Source organism: Rhinoraja longicauda, chromosome 5, assembly GCF_053455715.1.
Source record: "Rhinoraja longicauda isolate Sanriku21f chromosome 5, sRhiLon1.1, whole genome shotgun sequence".
Taxonomy (NCBI): Eukaryota; Metazoa; Chordata; class Chondrichthyes; order Rajiformes; family Arhynchobatidae; genus Rhinoraja; species Rhinoraja longicauda.
Window position 1 is genome coordinate 1,297,255 of NC_135957.1, and position 19,016 is coordinate 1,316,270.

A 19,016-nucleotide genomic window follows, 5' to 3' on the forward strand; every position below is an offset into this window, starting at 1 on the left:
TAGGTGCAGGAGTAGGCCATTCAGCCCTTCGAGCCAGCACCGCCATTCAATGCGATCATGGCTGATCACTCTCAATCAGTACCCCGTTCCTGCCTTCTCCCCATACCCCCTCACTCCGCTATCCTTAAGAGCTCTATCCAGCTCTCTCTTGAAAGCATCCAACGAACTGGCCTCCACTGCCTTCTGAGGCAGAGAATTCCACACCTTCACCACCCTCTGACTGAAAAAGTTCTTCCTCATCTCCGTTCTAAATGGCCTACCCCTTATTCTTAAACTGTGGCCCCTTGTTCTGGACTCCCCCAACATTGGGAACATGTTATCTGCCTCTAATGTGTCCAATCCCCTAATTATCTTATATGTTTCAATAAGATCCCCCCTCATCCTTCTAAATTCCAGTGTATACAAGCCCAATCGCTCCAGCCTTTCAACATACGACAGTCCCGCCATTCCGGGAATTAACCTAGTGAACCTACGCTGCACGCCCTCCTGCATCTTCCTGCATCTAGCCTGTCCAACCCCTTAAGAATTTTATATGTTTCTATAAGATCCCCCCTCAATCTTCTAAATTCCAGCGAGTACAAACCTAGTCTATCCAGTCTTTCTTCATATGAAAGTCCTGCCATCCCAGGGATCAATCTGGTGAACCTTCTCTGTACTCCCTCTAAGGCTAGAATGTCTTTCCACAGATTAGGAGAGTCTAGGACCAGAGACCACAGCCTCAGAATTAAAGGGGTGGAGATGAGGAGGAATACTTTAGTCAGAGGGTGGTGAATCTGTGGAATCCATTGCTACAGAGGGCTGTGGAGACCAAAGATACTAGAGGAGCAAGATGGACCACTCTGTTGAAATCGCCTATACTGAAGTGTAGTACGCAAAGGAGCCATTTTAGTAAGCAAAACCCGCCGTTCAGTTTGGAACAGTTTATTGTCACAGATTAGCGTACCGATGTTGCTTTTGTTGCGTGCTAACCAGTCAGCGGAAAGACGATAAATGATTACAGCCAAGCCTGTCCACAGTGTAGACACAGGATAAAGGGAATGACATTTAGTGCAGGGCCAACAGGGCAGCCCACCAGGCCATTCGGCCCATTAAGCCTACTCCACCATCCAATCATGGCTGGTCTATCTCTCCCTCCTAACCCCATTCTCCTGCCTTCTCCCCGTAACCCCTGAGACCCGCACTGATCAAGAAAACCTACCAATCTCCGCTTTAAAAACATCTCCGCCAAAGATACCAGAGGAGCAAGATAGACCACTCGACCCTAAAAACCGCAGTGCGTCACGGCGCCATTTTAGTAGGCAAAACTTGCAGAAACATTTAATAAGAAAAATAACAAAAATCTGTGAATTGATGGATGAGATATATTCTGCATTTTAATGGTATCATCACACGTACTGTTCCCCCAAAACACTGATTACACTGCGAGAGGCAGAGCGAACGGCGGGTTTTGCTTACTAAAATGGCGGACGTTGCGCTTCTTGACGTACTACACTTCAGTACAGGCGATTTCAACGGAGTGGTCCATCTTGTTCCTCTCGTATCTTTGGTCTCCACAGCCGTCTGTAGCAATGGATTCCACAGATTCACCACCCTCTGACCAAAGTATTCCTCCTCATCTCCACCCCTTTAATTCTGAGGCTGTGGTCTCTGGTCCTAGACTCTCCCACCAGTGGAAACACGCAAAAATCAGCGGGTTGGGTTACTCCAGCACTTTGTGTGCCTCTCCTTAGAGCTAATACCTGCTAGCCCAGGTAGCATTTTTCCCAGCAACCGCACGAGATGCAACACCTGTCCCTTTACCTCCCCCCTCGACTCCATCCAAGGACCCAAACAGTCCTTCCAGGTGAGGCAGAGGTTCACCTGCACCTCCTCCAACCTCATCTATTGTATCCGCTGTTCCAGATGTCAACTTCTCTACATCGGCGAGACCAAGCGCAGGCTCGGCGATCGTTTCGCTCAACACCTGCGCTCAGTCCGTCTCAACCAACCTAATCTCCCGGTGGCTCAGCACTTCAACTCCCCCTCCCATTCCCACACTGACCTTTCTGTCCTGGGCCTCCTCCATTGTCAGAGTGAGGCCCAACCCAAATTGGAGGAACAGCACCTCATATTTCGCTTGGGCAGCTTACACCCCAGCGATATGAACATTGACTTCTCTAACTTCAGATAGTTCCTCTGTCCCTCTCTCTCCATCCCCTCCCCCTTCCCAGTTCTCCCACCGGTCTTCCTGTCTCCGACTACATTCTATCTCTGTCCCGCCCCCTCCCCTGACATCAGTCTGAAGAAGGGTCTCGACCCGAAACGTCACCCATTCCTTCTCTCCAGAGATGCTGCCTGACCCGCTGAGTTACTCCAGCATCTTGTGTCTACCAGCATTTTGGTAAACCTATTCAGTGCCCATTCGAAAAGCCACTACAAGCTTCCTGCAAAGGGGTGACCAGAACAGCACATTGGGACTAATCCTGCACCGATCCCAATTTTTAATTCTTCCCACATTCCCATCGATTCTTAATCAGTGTGGGTGTCTGGGGTCATGGGGAGAAGACAGGAGAATGGGGTTAGGAGGGAGAGATAGATCAGCCATGGTTGAATGGCGGAGTAGACTCGATGGGCCGAATGGCCTAATTCTGCTCCTATTCCTTATGTCCTTAAGATAGGGTAGAGTCTTTTACCCAGAGTAGGCGAATCGAGGACCAGAGGGCATAGGTTCAAGGTGAAGGGGAAAAGATTGAATAGGAATCCGAGGGGTGACTTTTTCACACAGAGGGTGGTGGGTGTATGGAACGAGCTGCCAGAGGAGGTAGTTGAGGCTGGGACTATCCCATCGTTTAAGAAACAGTTGGACAGGTACATGGATAGGGCAGGTTTGGAGGGATGTGGGCCAAACGCAGGCAGGTGGGACTAGTGTAGATGGGACATTGTTGGCCGGTGTGGGCAAGTTGGGCCGAAGGGCCTGTTTCCACACTGTCTCACTCTATGACCTTATAACCGCTTGGCATCGATGGGGAGAACAGGTTGCAGCGAAACCAAGCAATGGAAATCTAGTTTAGTTTAGAAATACAGCGTGGAAACAGGCCCTTCGGCCCACCGAGTCCTTGCCAGCCAGCGATCACCCCGCACAATAGCACTAACCGGCACACACTCGGGATAATTTACAGAAGCCAAACAAACTACAAACCTGCACGTCTCTGGAGTGCGGGGGGAAACCGGAGCACCCGGAGGAAACCCACGCAGGTCACGGGGAGAACGTGCAATCTCCGTGCAGGCAGCGCCCGTAGTCGGGATGGAACCCGGGTCTCCAGCGCCGTGAGGCAGCGACTCTACCACTGCGCCACCTCGTCATTGCTCTATGATCCGGCATAGACAAGACGGGCCGAACGGCCGTACTCGTCAGAGGGAGACCGTGGGGAGAGGACTCACCGGGCCGACCGGCGATTTTTAGATTTAGATTTAGAGATACAGCGCGGAAACAGGCCCTTTCGGCCCACCGGGTCCGCGCCGCCCAGCGATCCCCGCACACTAACACTATCCTACATACACCGGGGACAATTTTTACATTTGCCCAGCCAATTAGCCTACAAACCTGTACGTCTTTGGAGCGTGGGAGGAAACCGAAGATCTCGGAGAAAACCCACGCAGGTCACTGGGAGAACGTACAAACTCCGTACAGACGGCGCCCGTAGTCGGGATGGAACCCGGGTCTCCGGCGCTGCATTCGCTGTAAGGCGGCAACTCTACCGCTGCGCCACCGATCAGCACTCTTCCTACACACAAATGTGTCCCAAAGTCAATTAACCTAGAAACACATGGGAGGGAGGGAGGGAGGGAGGGAGGGAGGGGGGGAGGGAGGGAGGGGGGGAGGAAGGGGGAACTTGCCTTGGCAGTTCCGGAATCTTCCGAAGGCAACTTCTGCAGCTCAGGCCACCTCTGCCTGATGACGCTCAGCATCTCCTGGTAGCTCACCATTTTCTTGAAGTTCCACTTGTTGCCTGAAGAGAGAACACAGACTGAGGCCGCACTGAGGGAGACAGTGAGAGGGTGACGACTGTTTAATTGTCACCCCTTCAAACAATGGAACAATGAGGTTCTTACTAACAGCCACAGGCTGTAAACACAACGTACATTGATAATATATAACAACCAACATCAATAGGTTTCATAGGAAAACCTTCTACAGTAAACCCACTGACTCGCAGTGAGGGGGTGTGGGGAGAAGGCAGGAACGGGGTACTGATTGAGAGTGATCAGCCATGATCGCATTGAATGGCGGTGCTGGCTCGAAGGGCCGAATGGCCTCCACCTGCACCTATTGCCTATTGTCTATCTAGACTACACTTCTTCCCACCCTGCTTCCTGTAAAGACTCTCTCCCCTACTCCCAATTCCTCCGTCTATAGACAATAGGAGTAGGCCATTCGACCCTTCGATTCAATGTGATCATGGCTGATCATTCTCAATCAGTACCCCGTTCCTGCCTTCTCCCCATACCCCCTGACTCCGCTATCCTTAAGAGCTCTATCTAGCTCTCTCTTGATTGCATTCAGAGAATTGGCCTCCACTGCCTTCTGAGGCAGAGAATTCCACAGGTTCACAACTCTCTGACTGAAAAAGTTTTTCCTCATCTCCATTCTCAATGGCCGACCCCTTATTCTTAAACTGTGGCCCCTGGTTCTTGACTCCCCCAACATTGGGAACATGTTTCCTGCCTCAAACGTGTCCAACCCCTTAATAATCTTATACGTTTCGATAAGATCCCCCCTCATCCTTCTAAATTCCAGTCTACGCCGCATCTGCGCCCGGGATGAGGTGTTTCACACTAGGGCATCAGAGATGTCCTCATTCTTCAGGAAACGGGGCTTCCCCTCCTCCATTATAGATGAGGCTCTCACTAGGGTCTCTTCTACATCCCGCAGCTCCGCTCTTGCTCCCCCTCCCCCCACTCGTAACAAGGACAGAATCCCCCTCGTTCTCACCTTCCACCCCACCAGCCAGCGGATCCAACAAATCACCCTCCAACATTTCCGTCACCTACAACGGGACCCCACCACTGGCCACATCTTCCCATCCCCTCCCCTCTCTGCGTTCCGCAGAGACCGTTCCCTCCGTAACTCCCTGGTCCACTCGTCCCTTCCTACCCAAACCACCCCCTCCCCGGGCACTTTCCCCTGCAACCGCACGAGATGCAACACCTGTCCCTTTACTTCCCCTCTCAGTTCCATCCAAGGACCCAAACAGTCTTTCCAGGTGAGGCAGAGGTTCACCTGCACCTCCTCCAACCTCATCTATTGCATCCTCTGCTCTAGATGTCAACTTCTTTACATCGCGAGACCAAGCGCAGGCTCGGCGATCGCTTCGCTCAACACCTGCGCTCAGTCCGCCTTAACCAACCTGATCTCCCGGTGGCTCAGCACTTCAACTCCCCCTCCCACCCTGACCTTTCTGTCCTGGGCCTCCTCCATTGTCAGAGTGAGGTCCAGCGCAAATTGGAGGAATAGCACCTCATATTTGGCTTGGGTAGTTTATACCCCAGCGGTATGAACATTGACTTCTCTAACTTCAGGTAGTCCCTGCTTACCCTGTTTTTCCCTTCCCCCTTCCCAGTTCTCCCACTAGTCTCCCTGTCTCCGACTATATCCTTCCTTTCGCCCGCCCCCTCCCCTGACATCAGTCTGAAGAAGGGTCTCGACCCGAAACGTCACCCATTCCTTCTCTCCTGAGATGCTGCCTGACCTGCTGAGTTACTCCAGCATTTTGTGTCTGTCTTCAATAGTTTTCATCTTTAGAGATGCAGCATGGAAACAGGCCCTTCGGCCCACCGAGTCCACGCCGACTCCCACGATCGGCGCACACTAGTTCTGGCCAATTTTTTTAAATTACCAGTTAGCCTACTTCTTTGGAGTGCGGGGGAGAAAACCGGAGCACCCGGAGAAAACCCACGCAGGTCACGGGGAGAACGTACAAACTCCGTGCGGACGGCACCCGTAGTCGGGATCGAACACGGGTCTCCGGCGCTGTGAGGCAGCGACTCTACCGCCGCGCCACCGTGTAACACACCAACGGGGGCACAACACTGCTCACAACAATCCAAGTGAGGCCAGATGAAATCTCAGCTCATTGGAGGCAGTGGAAGGGGTGGGGGGAGCTGAAGGGGGAACGTGAAAGGTCGATGAGTTGACCTAGTCCCAACACCCAGTTAGGCAGGGCCCTAGTGAGACCGCACCTGGAGTACTGTGTGCAGTTGTACAGGGCCCTAGTGAGACTGCACCTGGAGTACTGTGTGCAGTTGTACAGGGCCCTAGTGAGACTGCACCTGGAGTACTGTGTGCAGTTGTACAGGGCCCTAGTGAGACCGCACCTGGAGTACTGTGTGCAGTTGTACAGGGCCCTAGTGAGACCGCACCTGGAGTACTGTGTGCAGTTGTACAGGGCCCTAGTGATACCGTACCTGGAGTACTGTGTGCAGTTGTACAGGGCCCTAGTGAGACCGCACCTGGAGTACTGTGTGCAGTTGTACAGGGCCCTAGTGAGACCGCACCTGGAGTACTGTGTGCAGTTGTACAGGGCCCTAGTGAGACCGCACCTGGAGTACTGTGTGCAGTTGTACAGGGCCCTAGTGAGACCGCACCTGGAGTACTGTGTGCAGTTGTACAGGGCCCTAGTGATACCGTACCTGGAGTACTGTGTGCAGTTGTACAGGGCCCTAGTGAGACCGCACCTGGAGTACTGTGTGCAGTTGTACAGGGCCCTAGTGAGCCTGCACTTGGAGTACTGTGTGCGGTTGTACAGGGCCCTAGTGAGACCGCACCTGGAGTACTGTGTGCAGTTTTGGTCTCCTAATTTGAGGAAGGACATTCTTGCTATTGCAGTGGAGGTTCACCAGGTTAATTGCCCGGGATGGCAGGACTGACATATGATGAAAGAATGGGATGGCTGGGCTTGTATTCACTGGAATTTAGAAGGAGAGGGGATCTTCTAGAAACATATTAAATTCTTAAGGAATTGGACAGGCTAGATGCACGAAAAAATGTTCCCCATGTTGGGGGAGTCCAGAACTTGGGGTCACAGTTGAAAAATAAGGGGTAGGCCATTTAGGATTGAGATGAGAAAAAACATTTTCACACAGAGAGTTGTGAATCTGCGGGATTCTCTGCCACAGAGGGCAGTGGAGGCCAATTCACTGGATGTTTTCAAGAGAGAGTAAGATTTAGCTCTTAGGGCTAACGGAATCAAGGGATGTGGGGTCCTGATTGTGGATGATCAGCCGTGATCATATTGAATACATACCTACAGGTATGTATAAGAAAATAACTGCAGATGCTGGTACAAATCGAAGGTATTTATTTCACAAAATGTTGGAGTAACTCAGCAGGTCAGGCAGCATCTCGGGAGAGAAGGAATGGGTGACGTTTCGGGTCGAGACCCTTCTTCAGACTGATTAACCTACAGGTCAATTATGTAGGTTACAATGTTATACAGGTAAGTAGGTTAATTGACTGGGTATAAATGTAAAAATTGTCCCTAGTGTGTGTAGGATAGTGTTAGTGTGCGTGGATCGCTGGGCGGCGCGGACTGGGTGGGCCGAAGGGCCTGTTTCCGCACTGTATCTCTAAATCTGAATGGCGGTGCTGGCCCTGCAGGGCTGAATGGCCTCCCCCTGCACCTATTGTCTATGTTTCTATGTTTTATTGCCCCCTTCAATACGCGGCTCGTCGCAAACCCACCATCAAAGGGCATGTACTCGATGAAGCGCACGTCCAGCGGCCTGGTGGCGGTGAACTCCACAAAGTCCAGCAGCTCGTCCTCATTCACCCCCCTCATCACCACGCAGTTGACCTGAGCAAGGACCAGAAGCGGATACAGGTCAGTCCCTGGCTGACTTGGAGGAGGTGATCATACAACAGCCCATCGGCCCAAAATGATGCACAGACTACAGTTTCTTCCCAGCTGTTATCAGGCGACTGAACCATCCCACCACAACCAGAGAGCAGTGCTGAACTACTATCTACCTCATTGGAGACCCTCGGACTATCCTTGATCGGCCTTTGCTGGCTTTACCTTGCACTGAACGTTATTCCCTTATCATGTATCTGTACACGGTAAACGACTCGATTGTAATCATGTCTTGTCTTTCCGCTGACTGGTGTGCACGCAACAAAAGCTTTTCACTGTACCTCGGTACACGTGACAATAAACTGCACTGAAACTGAGTTCTGCCTTTAACACCATTATCCAATCCAAGCTTACCACCGGCAGTCACAGTGGCGCAGCGGTAGAGTTGCCGCCTTACAGTGAACCCGTGTTCCATCCCGACTACGGGCGCCGTCTGTACGGAGTTTGTACGTTCTCCCCGTGACCTGCGTGGGTTTTCTCCGAGATCTTCGGTTTCCTCCCACACTCCAAAGACGTGCAGGTATGTGGGTTAATTGGCTTGGTAAATGTTAAAATTGTCCCTAGTGGGTGTAGGATAGTGTTAGTGTGTGGGGATCGCTGGGCGGCGCGGACCTGGTGGGCCGAAGGGCCTGTTTCCGCGCTGTATCTCTAAACTAAACTAAACCAAAGTCTTGGGACTTGGTGCCTGTACACATCTCTGCCACTCGACTTCCGTTTAGATTATGGTCATATGTACCGAGGTGCAGTGAAAAGCTTTTGTTGCGTGCGATCCAGTCAGCGGAAAGACAATACATGATTACAATCGGGTCATTTACAGCGTGCAGATACATGATACAGGAATAACGTTTAGTGCAAGGTAAAGCCGGCAAAGTCCGATCAAGGATAGTCCGAGGGTCTCCAAAGAGGTAGATAGTAGTTCAGCACTGCTCTCTGGTTGTGGTGGTGATTGTGGATGATCAGCCATGATCACATTGAATGGTGGTGCTGGCTCGAAGGGTCGAATGGCCTCCTCCTGCACCTATTGTCTATTGACCCAGTGTAGATGGGAATGATGTAGATGATGCATTGACCCAGTGTAGATGGGGTCACTGGTGGGAATGAACAGTTCCAATGGTTCACACATCACCTTTGCATGCTTGAAAACTTCTGATACCTCCTTCCAAAAGTTGCTTTGTTCCTCCTTTTTCTGTTCTCCACCCTCCCCCCCCCACCCCACCCCACCCCACCCCCCCCCCACCCCACCCCACCCCACCCCTGGGAGTCCACATCACAGAGGATCTGACATGGGCAACGCACATTGCCGCACCGGTGGGTAAGGCAAGGCAGCGCCTTTACCACCTTAGACAGCTGAGGAAATTCAGAGTGTCTCTGAGGATCCTTCATTGCTTCTACTCTGGGGCTGTAGAGAGCATCCTGTCCGGCAACATCAGTCTGGTTTGGGAACAGCTCTGCCCAGGACAGGATGGCCCTGCGGAGAGTAGTGCGTTCGGCTGAACGCACCATGGGAACTACACTCGCCCCCCTGCAGGACCTATACATCAGGAGGTGCAGATCCAGAGCCAGCAACATTATGGGGGACCTCTACCACCCCAGCAACGGACTGTTCCAGCTGCTACGGTCAGGCAAACGCCTCTGCTGTCACGCTGTGAAAACGGAGAGGATGAGACGGAGTTTCTTCCCACAGGCCATCAGGACTGTTAACTCTCATATCACAAGGGACTACATTTTTTTTTCTCTGTATTAATTTTAATTTATATGCTGTAACTGTAATTCTTTTTTGTGCACAATCCGCAGGCATTGCCACTTTCATTTCACTGCACATCATGAAGGCAGTGGAGGCCAATTCTCTGAATGCATTCAAGAGAGAGCTAGATAGAGCTCTTAAGGATAGCGGAGTGAGGGGGAGAAGGTAGGAACGGGGTACTGATTGAGAATGATCAGCCATGATCACAATGAATGGCGGTGCTGGCTCGAAGGGCCGAATGGCCTCCTCCTGCACCTATTGTCTATTGACAAATAAACTTGACGTGACCTGCGTGGGTTTTCTCCGAGATCTTCGGTTTCCTCCCACACTCCAAAGACGTGCAGGTTTGTAGGTTAATTAGCTTGGTTATGAATGTAAACTGTCCCCGGTGGGTGTAGGATAGTGTTAGTGTGCGGGGATCGCTGGGCGGCGCGGACCCGGTGGGCCGAAGGGCCTGTTTCCACACTGTTTCTCTAAACTAAACTCTGCACTCTGTACCTTCCTCTTTGCTCTACCCTAATGGTTTGACTGCACTCATGTACAGCATGATGGGATGTCCATGCAAGGCACGCACAGCAAAGCTCTTCACTGTACCTCGGTCGGCACACACCCCAGCATTGACTGACGACGGTTTCCGACTTGCCTTCACGGGATCGTAGCCCAAGTCGATCGCTTTGTTGATGCCCTCGATCACCTTGTGGAAGCCTGAGGAAAGATCAGGGGACACAGGGGTCAGGGACAACGACAAGCGGCACTGCCCGCTGCAGAAATCGCCGGGCAATTCCCCCCCCCCCCCCCCCCCGGGGAGGACTGAACAGAACCAGGGGTGACGGTTTAGAGGGTGGCACAGTGGGTAGAGCCGCTGCCTCACAGCGCCAGAGACCTGGGTTCGATCCGGACCTTGGGTGCTGTGTGTGTGTGCGTGCGTGCGTGTGTGTGGGGTGTGTCTGTGTGTGTGTGTGTGTGTGTGTGTGTATCTGTGTGTGTATCTGTGATTGTGTGTCTGTGTGGGGAATGGATGTGACAGTTTAGTTTGGGCGGTCACGGTGGCGTAGCGGTAGAGTTGCCGCCTTACAGCGAATGCAGCGCCGGAGACCCGGGTCCCATCCCAACTAAGGGCGCCGTCTGTGTGGAGTTTGCACGTCTCCCCGTGACCTGCGTGGGTTTTTTCCGAGATCTTCGGTTTCCTCCCGCACTCCAAAGACGTGCAGGTTTGTAGGTTAATTGACTGGGTAAATGTAAAAATTGTCCCTAGTGTGTGTAGGATGGTGTTAGTGTGCGGGGATCGCTGGGCGGCGCGGACCCGGTGGGCCGAAAGGGCCTGTTTCTGCGCTGTATCTCCAAAACTAAACCAAGTTTAATAATAAGGGGTCGGCCATTTAGCACTGAGACGAGGAAAAACTTTTGTGAATCTGTGCAATTCTCTGCCACAGGAGGCAGTGGAGACCAATTCACTGGACGTTTTCAAGAGAGAGTTGGACAGAGCTCTTAGGGCTAACGGAATCAAGGGATGCGGGGGGAGAAAGCAGGAACGTGGTACTGATTGTGGATGATCAGCCGTGATCATATTGAATGGCGGTGCTGGATCGAAGGGCCGAATGGCCTCCTCCTGCACCTATTGTCTATGTCAAAGTCAAACTAATCTCTGTTCTGCACGTGATCTATATCCCTCCATATCCACTATCGTAACTGCCTCCACCACCACCCCTGGCAGCGCGTTCCAGCCCCCCACCCACCCACCCAGTGTGTTTAAAAAAAACAACACCCCCCAACAGGGAGGCATCCGAAGCAAAGATACTAGAAGAGCAAGGTGGTCCACTCGACCCTAAAGACCATAGTACGTCACGGCGCCATTTTAGTAGGCAGAAACATTTTAAAAGAAAAATAACAAAAATCTGTGATTTCATTATGTGAATGGTGCCAAGTTAGGAAAAGAGGACGTACAACGAGATCTGGGTGTCCTAGTGCATCAGTCACTGAAAGGAAGCATGCAGGTACAGCAGGCAGTGAAGAAAGCCAATGGAATGTTGGCCTTCATAACAAGAGGAGTTGAGTATAGGAGCAAAGAGGTCCTTCTGCAGTTGTACAGGGCCCTAGTGAGACCGCACCTGGAGTACTGTGTGCAGTTGCACAGGGCCCTGGTGAGACCGCACCTGGAGTACTGTGTGCAGTTGTACAGGGCCCTAGTGAGACCGCACCTGGAGTACTGTGTGCAGTTGTACAGGGCCCTAGTGAGACCGCACCTGGAGTACTGTGTGCAGTTGTACAGGGCCCTAGTGAGACCGCACCTGGAGTACTGTGTGCAGTTGTACAGGGCCCTAGTGAGACCGCACCTGGAGTACTGTGTGCAGTTTTGGTCTCCAAATTTGAGGAAGGATACTCTTGCTATTGAGGGCGTGCAGCGTAGGTTTACTAGGTTAATTCCCGGAATGGCGGGACTGTCGTATGTTGAAAGACTGGAGCGACTAGGCTTGTTTACACTGGAATTTAGAAGGATGAGAGGAGATCTTATCGAAACGTACAAGATTATTAAGGGGTTGGTCACGTTAGAGGCAGGAAACATGTTCCCAATGTTGGGGGAGTCCAGAACCAGGGGCCACAGTTTAAGAATAAGGGGTAGGCCATTTAGAACGGAGATGAGGAAAAACCTTTTCAGTCAGAGAGTTGTGAATCTGTGGAATTCTCTGCCTCAGAAGGCAGTGGAGGTCAATTCTCTGAATGCATTCAAGAGAGAGCTAGATAGAGCTCTTAAGGATAGCGGAGTCAGGGGGTATGGGGAGAAGGCAGGAACGGGGTACTGATTGAGAATGATCAGCCATGATCACATTGAATGGTGGTGCTGGCTCGAAGGGCCGAATGGCCTCCTCCTGCACCTATTGTCTATTGATTGATGAGATATATTCTGCATTTTAATGGTATCATCTCACATCCTGTTCCCCCAAAACAATAATTACGCCGCGAGAGGCGGATTCTGCTTACTAAAATGGCGGACGTTACGCTCCTTCGCGTACTACACTTCAGTGTAGGCGACTTCGACAGAGTGGTCTGTCTTGCTCCTCTAGTATCTTTGGTTGCTTACTAAAATGGCGGACGTTACGCTCCTTTGCGTGCTACACTTCAGTGTAGGGGACTTCGAAGGAGTGGTCCGTCTTGCTCCTCTAGTACCTTTGGGCCGAAGGGAAGCAGGGGGGCCGGGGAGCCTTACCTCTCCTCCGGGCGATGAACTCGAACTTGGCGGGGACCAGCGTGTCCAGGCTGACGTTGAGCAGGTCCAGTCCCGCCTTCTTCAGGCCGGGCAGCAGCCTGGCCAAGTTGATGCCATTGGTGGTCACCGCGATGGTCTTCAGATTCTCCAGCTGCCTCAGGCGGCCTGCCCGGGCGGGCCAGGAGGGCAAGCCGGTGGAAACGGAAAGGGAAAGGGAAGGACAGAACACACCCGGTTAGCAAGACGTCTCCTTCTCCGGAGCGCAAGGGTGACGTTTCGGGTCGGGGCCCTCCTTCGAACTGAAGACCCGAAACGTCACCCATTCCTTCTCTCCAGACACGGACACAAGATGATGGAGTAACTCAGCGGGTCAGGCAGCATCTCTGGAGAACATGGATGGGTGACGTTTCACAGAGTGCTGGAGTAACTCAGCGGGTCAGGCAGCATCTCTGGAGAACATGGATGGGTGACGTTTCGGGTCGGGACCCTCCTTCAAACTGAACCCTCCTCCTCTCCAGACACAGACACAAGATGCTGGAGTAACTCAGCGGGTCAGGCAGCATCTCTGGAGAGAAGGAATGGGTGACGTTTCGGGTCGAGACCCTTCTTCAGACTTTCTTCTCTCCAGAGATGCTGCCTGACCCGCTGAGTTACCCCAGCATTTTGCGCCCATCTTCGGTGTGAACCAGCATCTGCAGTTCCTTCCTACACATTTCTTATCCAGAGTTACCAACTTGACCCCAACTTTTCCCTCGGCCCCGATTCTCAGTCCGAGGAAGGGTCCCGACCCAAAACGTCACCCATCCATGTTCTCCAGAGATGCTGCCTGACCCGCTGAGTTACTCCAGCACTCTGTGAAACGTCACCCATCCATGTTCTCCAGAGATGCTGCCTGACCCGCTGAGTTACTCCAGCACTTTGAGTCTACCTTCAGTCATTCCACATTACTTGATAATCGTCAGCTTTGATCTGTCGTTTTCACATCTAACATTTTAGTTCAGTTTAGAGATACACCACAGAAACAGGCCCTTCGGCCCACCGAGCCCGCCCCGACCACACGATATATTTCAAGTGCCTTATCACAGCCTCAGAACATCTCAGAGTAGATATAAACCAATATTATTCCAGCATTAGGTGCCTATCGTAGAGTGACACAGCGTGGAAGCAGGCCCTTCAGCCCAACTTGCCCACACCGGCCAACATGTCCCAGGTACACCAGTCCCACCCTGCCCGCGTTTGGTCCATATCCCTCCAAACCTGCCCTATCCATGTACCTGTCTGAATGTTTCTTACACGTTGCGATAGTACCTCGTTTCAATAGACAGGACGGATGCATGGCAGATGCAGTTTAATGTGGATAAGTGTGAGGTTATCCACTTTGGTGGTAAGAACAGGAAGGCAGAGTATTATCTGAATGTGGAGGCCAATTATCTGAATGTGGAGGCCAATTCTTTGCAGCAGGAGGCCTTTAGTTCAGAGACACAGCATGGGGTCAGGCACTTCAGCCCATCCAGTCCGGTCTGACCATCGATCGCCCGTTCACACTGACTCTGTTATCCCACTTTGAAACACATCCCCTCTCTACGCACGAGGGGACAATTTATACAGAGGCCCAATTAACCGGCGGCCCAATGTGGGAGGGAACCGGAGCGCCCGGAGAAAACCCACGGGGTCGCGGGGAGAACGCACGAGCTCAGCGCAGAACGAATGGAGGCCGGGTCTCCGGGACTGCGAGGCAGCAGCTCTACCCGCTGTGCCACCGTGCTGACCGTTGTGAACGTTTATAAGCCATTGGAGGCCTCGGAAGCGGGAAATGGGGTATTGACAATAGACAATAGGTGCAGGAGGAGGCCATTCGGCCCTTCGAGCCAGCACCGCCATTCAATGTGATCATGGCTGATCATTCTCAATCAGTACCCCGTTCCTGCCTTCTCCCCATACCCCCTGACTCCGCTATCCTTAAGAGCTCTATCTAGCTCTCTCTTGAATGCATTCAGAGAATTGGCCTCCACTGCCTTCTGCGGCAGAGAATTCCACAGATTCACAACTCTCTGACTGAAAAAGTTTTTCCTCATCTCCGTTCTAAATGGCCTCCCCCTTATTCTTAAACTGTGCCCCCTGGTTCTGGACTCCCCCAGCATTGGGAACATGTTTCCTGCCTCTAACGTGTCCAACCTCTTAATAATCTTATATGTTCCGATAAGATCCCCTCTCATCCTTCTAAATTCCAGTGTATACAAGCCTAGTCGCTCCAGTCTTTCAACATACGACAGTCCCGCCATTCCGGGAATTAATCTAGTAAACCTACGCTGCACGCCCTCAATAGCAAAAATATCCTTCCTCAAATTTGGAGACCAAAACTGCACACAGTACTCCAGGTGCGGTCTCACTAGGGCCCTGTACAACTGCACACAGTACTCCAGGTGCGGTCTCACTAGGGCCCTGTACAACTGCACACAGTACTCCAGGTGCGGTCTCACTAGGGCCCTGTACAACTGCACACAGTACTCCAGGTGCGGTCTCACTAGGGCCCTGTACAACTGCAGAAGGACCTCTTTGCTCCTATACTCAACTCCTCTTGTTATGAAGGCCAACATTCCATTGGCTTTCTTCACTGCCTGCTGTACCTGCATGCTCCCTTTCATTGACTGATGCACTAGGACACCCAGATCTCGTTGTACGTCCCCTGTTCCTAACTTCTCATTCAAGAGAGAGCTAGATAGAGCTCTTAAGGATAGCGGAGTCAGGGGGTATGGGGAGAAGGCAGGAACGGGGTACTGATTGAGAATGATCAGCCATGATCACATTGAATGGCGGTGCTGGCTCGAAGGGCCGAATGGCCTCCTCCTGCACCTATTGTCTATTGTCAATACCCCATTTCCAGCTTCCGAGGCCTCCAATGGCTTATAGACGTTCACAACGGTCAGCACGGTGGCACAGCGGGTAGAGCTGCTGCCTCGCAGTCCCGGAGACCCGGCCTCCATTCGGTCTGCGCTGAGCTCGTGCGTTCTCCCCGCGACCCCGTGGGTTTTCTCCGGGCGCTCCGGTTCCCTCCCACATTGGGCCGCAGGTTGATTGGGCCTCTGAATAGATTGCCCCCTCGTGCGTAGAGAGGGGATGTGTTTCAAAGTGGGATGTCAGTCAGTGTGAACGGGCGATCGATGGTCAGACCGCACTGGATGGGCTGAAGGGCCTGACCCCATGCTGTGTCTCTGAACTAAAGGCCTCCTGCTGCTAATGTTCAGCAGGGTGTAGAGATAAACAACACGATCACCGCGGCTGACAGTGGAATTGAGCCAAAACCTCGGGTGCGGTTACAGATAGACTGTAAATAGTTACACCCAGGATCGACACAAGAAGCTGGAGTAACTCAGCGGGACAGGCAGCATCTCTGGAGAGAAGGAACGGGTGACGTTTCGGGTCGAGACCCCTCTTCTCCCGTTCCTTCTCTCCGGAGATGCTGCCCGTCCCTCTGAGTTACTCCAGCGTTTTGTGTCTACCTTCTGGACGAAGCCAGCATCTGCAGTTCCTTCCTACACGATAGTTGCACCCACATCCAGAGCCAATCCATGGTGCCTTATAGCCGTGCGTGCAAACGCACAGTGGAGTTCCCTCGGTTTTTCTTTTTGCAGGCGGTTCAGTATCGCCGTACCTAAACACAAACCCCGGTTAACAAAGTGTACAGAAATAGTCCACTGAGGGCAGGCAAGGAGCACATGTAACGGAGTTTGCACGTTGATGTTCCAGGTGTTTAGTTTACTTTCGTTTGGAGATACAGCGCGGAAACAGGCCCCTTCGGCCCACCGGGTCCGCGCCGCCCAGCGATCCCCGCACATTAACACTATCCCACACCCACTAGGGACAATTTTTACATTCACACCCAGCCAATTAACCTACAAACCTGCACGTCTTTGGAGTGTGGGAGGGAACCGAGGATCTTGGAGAAAACCCACGCAGGTCACGGGGAGAACGTACAAACTCCGTACAGACGGCGCCCGTAGTCAGGATGGAACCCGGGCGCTGCGAGGGGTCGACTCTACCGCGCAGAGGCCGCGCTGAGACTCACCCACGATGTGCAGCACGTCGGGCCGGATGAGGGGCTCGCCGCCGGTCAGCCGGATCTTGTCCACGCCCTCCCGGACGAAGAGGCGCGCCAGGGCGACGATCTCATCGGCCGTCAGCAGCTGCGATCTCGGGGTGAGCTGAACCCCGTCTTCAGGCATGCAGTACTGACCTGCAGCGGGGGGGGGGGAGTGGGGAGGTGAGGACGATGTGGGGGGGGGGGAGGTGAGGACGATGTGGGGAGGGGGAGGTGAGGACGATGTGGGGAGGGGGAGGTGAGGACGATGTGGAGAGGGGGAGGTAAGGACGATGTCGGGGAGAGGTGAGGACGATGTGGGGGGGGAAGGTGAGGACGATGTGGGTGGGGAGGTGAGGACGATGTGGGTGGGGAGGTGAGGACGATGGGGGGCACTTACATCGCAGGTTGCACTTTTCCGTCAGCGAGATCCTCAGGTAGCTGTGCTGCCTCCCGAACCCGTCGGTCAGGAACGCCGAGAAGGGCAGGGGCCGGGAGGCGAACCGGCTCGTGGATCCCTCATCCGGAGAGGCCTGGAGAGGAACAGAACACAAGGGGGGGGGGGGGGGCGTTAGAATGGCAGCTGAACCATCACACGGCATGTCCCAGGACCATACGAACAGGCCCTTCGGACCACAATGCCCCACCACGGGAACAGGCCCATCATGTCCATCCACAACAGGCCCTTCGGCCCATCATGTCCATCCACAACAGGCCCTTCGGCCCACCATGTCCATCCACACAAACAGGCCTTCGGCCCACCATGTCCATGCACGGGAAGAGGCCCTTCGGGGAGGGGAGGAGAGGGGGGTGGAGATGGAGGGGAGGGGGGAGTGGAGGGGAAGGGAGGAGAGGGGGGGACGAGAGGGGGGTGGAGATGGAGGGATGGGTGGGGTGGAGGGGAAGGGAGGAGAGGGGGGGAGGAGAGGGGGGGAGGAGAAGGGGGAGGAGAAGGGGGAGGAGAGGGGGGGAGGAGAGGGGGGGAGGAGAGGGGGGGAGGAGGGGGAGGAGAGGGGGGAGGAGAGGGGGAGAGGAGAGGGGGAGAGGAGAGGGGGGTGGAGAGGGGGGGGGAGGAGAGGGGGGGAGGAGAGGGGGGGGAGAGAGGGAGGGAGAGAGGGAGGGAGGGTGAGAGAGAGAGGGGGGGGGTGAGAGAGAGAGGGGGGGGTGAGAGAGGGAGGGGGGGTGAGAGAGAGAGGGGGGGGTGAGAGAGAGGGAGGGTGAGAGAGAGAGATGGGAGAGAGAGAGAGGGATGGGAGAGATAGAGAGAGAGGTTGGGGGTGAGAGCGAGAGGGGGGTTGAGAGAGATGGGGAGAGAGAGAGGGGGTGAGAGAGAGAGGGATGGGAGAGATAGAGAGAGAGGGAGGGGGTGAGAGCGAGAGGGGGGTTGAGAGAGATGGGGAGAGAGAGAGGGGGGAGAGCGAGAGGGGGTGAGAGAGAGGGGGGTGAGGGGGGGAGTGGGAGAGGGAGGGAGGGAGGGAGGTAGGGGGGGAGGGAGGGAGGGGGGGGAGGGAGGGAGGGAGGGAGGGAGAGAGGGAGTGAGTGAGAGTGTGAGTGAGAGAGTGAGAGTGCTTTGATCCATCTGATAGCAGAGGCAGCTTGTGACACACACTGTCCATTGACCCTGTGCTTTGGCCTTGCCTTGTACTTCGTGCCTGCTGACAGGAAGCACAAGCAGATGCCTGCCAGGAACTCACACAGCACTCTCGTTCCAGAAAACGTCAGGGCCGACAACTGTTGCCGGCAGCTCCCAAACGGCTCACCAACGTCAGCCGTGTCGACTAACCGCGGCGGGCAATCCTCCCCAACACACACAAACACCACCACCCAATCCCCAGAGAAACACCACCACTCAATCATTCTCAATCAGTACCCCGTTCCTGCCTTCTCTCCATACCCCCTGACTCCGCTATCCTTAAGAGCTCTATCCAGCTCTCTCTTGAATGCATTCAGAGAATTGGCCTCCACTGCCTTCTGACGCAGAGAATTCCACAGATTCACAACTCTCTGACTGAAAAAGTTTTTCCTCATCTCAGTTCTAAATGGCCTACCCCTTATTCTTAAACTGTGTGGCCCCTTGTTCTGGACTCCCCCAACATCGGG

The 19,016-nt window shown here is 53.6% G+C and overlaps 1 protein-coding gene across 3 annotated transcripts in view; it reads right to left on the reverse strand.

The window, feature by feature from the left end:
• The window catches only part of mocs1 (molybdenum cofactor synthesis 1), a 36,363-nt gene that overhangs the window by 9,191 nt on the left and 8,156 nt on the right, over nt 1–19,016 (reverse strand). For all 3 annotated transcript variants that reach the window (XM_078398772.1, XM_078398771.1, XM_078398773.1), the window contains exons 2-7: nt 17,317–17,449; nt 16,905–17,072; nt 12,839–13,003; nt 10,277–10,338; nt 7,721–7,832; nt 3,877–3,989 (exon numbers count right to left, since the gene is read on the reverse strand). In XM_078398772.1, coding sequence (XP_078254898.1) covers nt 3,877–3,989; nt 7,721–7,832; nt 10,277–10,338; nt 12,839–13,003; nt 16,905–17,072; nt 17,317–17,449 — 753 coding nt within the window. The remainder of the gene's footprint in view (nt 1–3,876; nt 3,990–7,720; nt 7,833–10,276; nt 10,339–12,838; nt 13,004–16,904; nt 17,073–17,316; nt 17,450–19,016) is intronic.